The sequence below is a fragment of the Carcharhinus amblyrhynchos genome, chromosome 3 (assembly GCF_965287045.1).
Source record: "Carcharhinus amblyrhynchos chromosome 3, sCarAmb.v2.hapA, whole genome shotgun sequence".
Lineage (NCBI taxonomy): Eukaryota > Metazoa > Chordata > Chondrichthyes > Carcharhiniformes > Carcharhinidae > Carcharhinus > Carcharhinus amblyrhynchos.
In genome coordinates this window covers 140921104-140927103 of record NC_137326.1, presented here as the reverse complement: position 1 = coordinate 140927103, position 6000 = coordinate 140921104, and the positions used below count along the sequence as shown (strand labels likewise).

Sequence of the window (6000 nt, the reverse complement as noted above, 5' to 3'; positions counted from 1 at the left end):
TATTTATTTGACACAACTATTTTCTTCAAACAATCTGAGATTTTGTATGTTTAAACGGTTAAATTTAACAGTGGATATATAAACAGCGACCTGGAGATTCACAAACACCAATTCTTCAAGATTAAAAAGATTATGGCATATTTAAATCAAAGCACAGAATACAAACCAAGGACATTATTGCAAATAGTGGTTCAAGCTGCAGTATAGTGTTCAATTCCAAGCATCACATTTTAGGAATGGGATTGACGAGAATGTTTTTAGGGGTTTGGGATTTCTGTTATTTGGCAAGATTGGAAAAGTTAGGATTGCTCTCCACTAAACAAAGATGATGAGCTTTGATAGAAGTGTTAAACATTTTGAAGGGTTTTGATGGAGTAAATAAGGAAATAACTGGTTGAGGGGCCAATAATAAAAGGTGTGAATTTAAGGTAAATGGCAAAAGAATCAGATGGGAGATGAGAACATCTTTGACTCAGTCAGTGGTCACGATTGGGAATGCGCTGTCTGAAAGAGCAGTGCTAGTTGGTTCGGTAATAATTTTCAAAGGGAATTATAGAATGGAATTGTCTGGATAACTGTTAAATTCCTTCTTCAGTGCTGGAAGTATCTATCGATTCTTCTATATCAATCTGGCTTATGGATGTTTGGGGCTCTTTCAGCAGGTGAGTGTTGGCATTTAAAGCTGCAGCATCCCTCTCACCATACGTGGGAGCCAAATAATAATTCATCTGCAGTCCGTGAGCAAGTTCAGCCAGATAAACCCGCCCATCAATCCAGTACGGGCTGATGTCTGTTCTCTTCTCTTTTAAACGTCCAGTCTTTAATAGATTTGCAAAATCCTGAAATATTAAATGAGCCGAATTAAAGGCCAAGAACCTACAGAATTTCTGTTCAGCTGTTGCTCCCAAATAAAGTATTTCTAAATTGCTGTGCTCCTTTAAAATTGATGTAATCAAATTAATTATTACTCATTAAAGGATATGAAATTCTGACAACACCAGGTTAAAGTCCAATAGGTTTATTTGGAATCATGAGCTTTCAGAATGCTGCCTCTTAATCATGTGACCCTCCGGCATCTCCGCATTATGAAATTCTGGGTTCTGCCCAAACCGTTTGACACAAACTGATCGGTCTCTTCATGTCTTGGACACGCAGTGTAATTGTGCAATTATCTGAGCCTCACACATTACCTGAACCGGAATCCTCCAGCCATTTGTTGCCTGCAGAGAATTTAGCACTCCCCGCACCAGGAGAATTCCAGCAATGGCAAGGTTGGAGAATCCAGCCCCTTCCCATTTTAGAAGATCAGACAGGATTCTACAATAAGATATGCAAGATAAACACTTACCAAAATCTTGCCAAAAATATTCCAAGTGCCAAATAAGCATGAAAACGGCAGAGTTTGGACGAGTTAAAATCAAATCTTCCTTCACTTGAAGAAAAAATGAAGCAGAATCTGTTTCCTGCCAGCAGGGGGAGGGAGTGGGGCCTGGGATTGCTGAAAGATGGCAGCAGAGGGTGCCATTGCGCACACACATCTCTCAATAGCAGAGATCTGTCAGGCACCTTCCCCCTGGCGATAGCTGCCCTCCTTGGCCGATTCCCCGTCCCCACCCCCTGCCACATGGACTGTTCAATTGCCCATCCAGTCTGCCTTGCACGGACCTATTGCCCAATCCACCCCCCCATCCTCCCACCTCCGCACAGACTGACCGATCTTGGCTGCAGAGTGCACAGCGTCCTCCTGCCCTCTGAGTTGGCCCCATCTCCTTGGCACTGCCTGCTGCCAGAACTGCACATAGTGCTCCAGCTGTGGCCTAACCAGCACTCTATACAATTCCAACATGACCTCCTTGTGCTTATACTCTATGCCACGACTGATAATAACTAATGTCCCATATGTCTGCTTAACTACCCTATTCACCTTCAGGGATCTGTGAATAATTACACCAAAATCCATCTGTTCCTCTGAGCTTCCCAGTGTCCTGCCATTCATTAAATACTCCTTCATCTTGTTTCTTTTTCCAAAGTGCATCACCTCACATTTTTCAGGGTTAAATACCATCTGCCATTGCTCTGCCCATCTGATCAACCCATTTATACCTTCCTGCAGCCTAGGACATTCTTCTTCACTATTAACCAAACACCAATCTTGGTACCATTTGCAAACTTACTTATCATTTCCTGCACATTGTTACACAAATAATATAGATAAAAGACCCAGCATTGAACCATGCCACTGGATACCAGCGTCCAGTCACCCAAACAGCCTTCTACCACAACCCTTTGTGTCCTATTACTGAGCCAGTTCCTGTTCTATTTTGCCAAGTTTCCAATTCCATGTGGTTTAATTGTCTCAATCAATCTGCCATGTGGGACTTTGTCAAAGGACTTGCTAAAATCCAAATGAACGATATCGACTGCACTGCCCTTATCTACACACTCAATCACATTTTTGAAAAATTCAATCAAATTTGTTAGATGTGACCTCCCTCTGACAAAGCTATGCTGACTATCCCTGAGCAACACATGTCTTTCCAATTGGAGATTAATTCTTAGAATTGCAGAATTTTCCCCAGTGATTTCACTACAACTGGCATGAGATTCACTGGTCTGTACTTACCTGACTTATCTCAACAGCTTTTCTTAAATAGTGGAACCACATTAGCTGTTCTCCAGAAATCTGACACCTCTCCCGTGGCCAGACAGGAATTGAAAATTTGGGTCAGAGCCCCTGCAATCTCCTTCCTTTCCTCCCACAGCAGCCGAGGGCACAATTCATCTGGGCCTGGGGATCTGTCCATTTGTAAGCCCGTCAGAGTTTCCAACACCTCCTCATTTCCTGTGTAAAACTGTGCAAGTTCTTCACAGTTTCTTTTCTTGAATTCCATACCTATGTTTCCCTTTTCCTGAGTGAAGGCCAATGAGAAGTATCCATTGAACACCCTTCCAATGCTCTGCAGCATCACCCCTTGGTCTCTAATGGGCCGTACTCTTTCCCTGGTTCACCTCATCCCTTAATGTATTTCTGGAATATTTTAGGATTCTCTCTAGTTTTGTTTGTAAGTCCTTTTTCACACCCCCTTTTTGCTCTTCTAATAGCTTTAAATTCTCTCTTGCACTTCCTATATTTTTCTAGGGCCACAGCAGAATTGCTCCCTTTGGATTTGCTAAACGTCTTTCTCTTCTTCCTTATCCAGTCCTGAATTGTCCTCGACATCCAGGGTTCCCTGAACTGATTGCTCCTACATTTCCCCCTATTGGGTACATATTGGATCTACCGTTACAGGAGGAGCATCAGTGATACTGCCACATTGGCTGTTATCCTTGGAAGTGGTGGGGCGGGAGGGGGAGGCAGGGAGTGCCCCTGGTGACTGTGGCATGGAGTGAGGGTGAGAGCCCCCGCTTACCATGCTGTTGTGGTGGGAGTGCGCCTGACACCATCGTGATTGGGGTGGGGGGCAGCTGGGGTAAGTTTCAACTCCCGGCTGATGAGGATGTCCTTGAAAGTGGATGCCCAGACATTACCGGCTCTGTAAGGTCCCACTCCATTGTAAACCGGCCCCTCCCCAGCCCCCGGGGCTTTTGTGGCAAAGTGCCAGAAAATCTGGTCTGAAAACTTAGTGGTGAATCTGGAGAGGTAGTCACCAGTTATCAGTCAGAATCTGACACTATGGGAAAATTCTGCCCATAGGATTAAGTACAGAATGTGTGAATAGCAGAATAGGGTAACTCAGTGTTTCAGTGGTTAGCATTTCTGACTCACACCAGGGACTCAGGTTCGATTCCTGGCTTGGTTCACTATCTGCATGGAGTCTGCACATTCTCCCCATGTCTGCATGGGTTTCCTCCCTGTGCTCCGGTTTCCTGCCACATTCCAAAGATGTGCAGGTTAGGCTGATTGGCCATGCTAAATTGTCCCTTAGTGTCAATGGGATTAGCAGGGTAAATACATGGGGTTGTAGAGATAGGGCCTGGGTGGAATTGTGGTCAGTGTAGGCTCGATGGGCCGAATGGCCTCCTTCTAAAAACGTAAGAACAAGGAGTAGGCCATCTGGCCCCTCGAGCCTGCTCCACCATTCAATAAAATCATGGCTGATCTTTTCATTGATTCAGCTCCACTTACCCACCCGCTCACTTTAATTCCTCTACTGCTTTAGGGTTCTGGGGTTTTAAAGCAAAAACATGAAAACAAGACGCAGACTGACAGGGTAAGCATTACGAAGGGACCATTCTCTCCATGACCTCCTACCCCATTTCTCTATCAACCCCAACACAGAACATAGAAAAACTACAGCACAAACAGGCCCTGCAGCCCACAAGTTGCACTGAACCTATCCCTACCTACTAGGCTTATCTATAACCCTCTATCTTACTAAGTCCCATGTACTTATCCAAAAGTCTCTAAAAAGACCCTATCAAATCCACCTCCACCACCACCGCTGGCAGCCGATTCCATGCACTCACCACCCTCTGAGTGAAAAACTTACCCCTGACATCTCCTCAGGCGCTTACAGGAGGTTGGGACATGGCAGGGAATATCGGGAGGAATATAAGCTGTGTCAGGTGCCACATGTGGGAGTTCTTGGTGGCGTCACGTGTCCCCAAGGTCCACATCTGCAGTAAATGTTTAGAACTGCAGCGCTTGAGGGCCCGGGTCAGGCAACTCGAGGGGCATCTGGAGGATGCGTTTCTAGTCAGGGAAAACGAGGAGTTAATGGCTGGGAACCATGAGCAGGAAGAGGTCCCGAGGGCTGAAGAGCAGGAAGGTGGACAACTGTTAGGAGGAGAAAGAGGAAGAAGAAGAGTAGTCAGGGACGCCCAGCCTCCCCAGAGGCCCCCCAATGTTCATCGACAGGGGCACAGAAAGATAGGCAGGAGGGGGAGACTGACTTAGAGGGACAGAAGGGGGCTGGCAAGGTAATAGTGGTAGGGGATGGGAGGGTCCGAGGTATTGATAGGAGGTTCTGTGGACAGAGGCGTGACTCCAGGATGGTGGTCTGCATCCCTGGAGCAGGGGTAAAGGATGTAACAGAAAGGGTAGAGGGAATTTTGAAAGGGGAGGGGGCACAGGCTGAGGTCATAGTACACGTAGGGGAGGGGGACATAGGAAGGAGGAGTAGGGTAGAGGTACGTAAGGCAAATTGTGCGGAGGGTGTGGAGAGTCTGCAGAAGGATCCAGATAGGCTGGGCAAATGGGCTAGGAACTGGCAAATGGAATTTAATGTTGGCAAGTGTGAGGTGGTCCACTTTGGTAGGAATAATGGTAGGAAGGATTATTACTTACGGGGCGAAAAACTGCAGCAGGCGACGGTGCAGAGGGACCTGGGGGTCCTTGTGCATGAGTCGCAAAAACCCAGCTTGCAGGTGCAGCAGGTGGTCAGGAAGGCGAATGGGATGCTGGCCTTCATAGCGAGGGGGATTGAATATAAAAGTAGGGAGGTCTTGCTGCGGCTGTATAGGGCATTGGTGAGGCCGCAGCTGGAGTACTGTGTGCAATTTTGGGCGCCGTACTTACGCAAGGATATTTTGGCCTTGGAGGGAGTGCAGAGGAGGTTTACTAGGCTGATGCCGGAGTTGAGGGGGTTGAGTATGAGGAGAGGCTGAATAAACTAGGCTTGTACTCGTTAGAGTTTAGAAGAATGAGGGGAGATCTCATTGAGACGTATAAGATGATGAATGGGATGGATAGGATAGAGGTGGAGAGACTCTTCCCGCTCAGAAAGGACAGTAGGACGAGGGGGCACAGCCTCAAGATAAAGGTTTAGAACGGAGTTGAGGAGGAACTTCTTCACTCAAAGGGTGGTGAATCTCTGGAATTCTCTGCCCGTTGAAGTGGTGGAGGCTGCCTCGCTAAATATTTTTAAGACGCGGGTTGATGGGTTTTTGATAAGAGAGGGGATTAAGGGTTATGGGGAGAGGGCGGGAAAGTGGAACTGAGCCACGACAGATCAGCCATGATCTTATTGAATGGCGGGGCAGGCTCGAAGGGCCAGATGG

At 46.7% G+C, this 6000-nt stretch overlaps 1 protein-coding gene across 2 annotated transcripts in view; it reads right to left on the bottom strand.

Moving 5' to 3' along the window:
* The window catches only part of lrrc34 (leucine rich repeat containing 34), a 112072-nt gene continuing 106072 nt past the window's right edge, over nt 1–6000 (bottom strand). For both annotated transcript variants that reach the window (XM_080186147.1, XM_080186148.1), the window contains one exon: nt 1–839. In XM_080186147.1, the coding sequence (XP_080042273.1) occupies nt 579–839 (261 nt within the window). In that variant the 3' untranslated portion in view covers nt 1–578. The remainder of the gene's footprint in view (nt 840–6000) is intronic.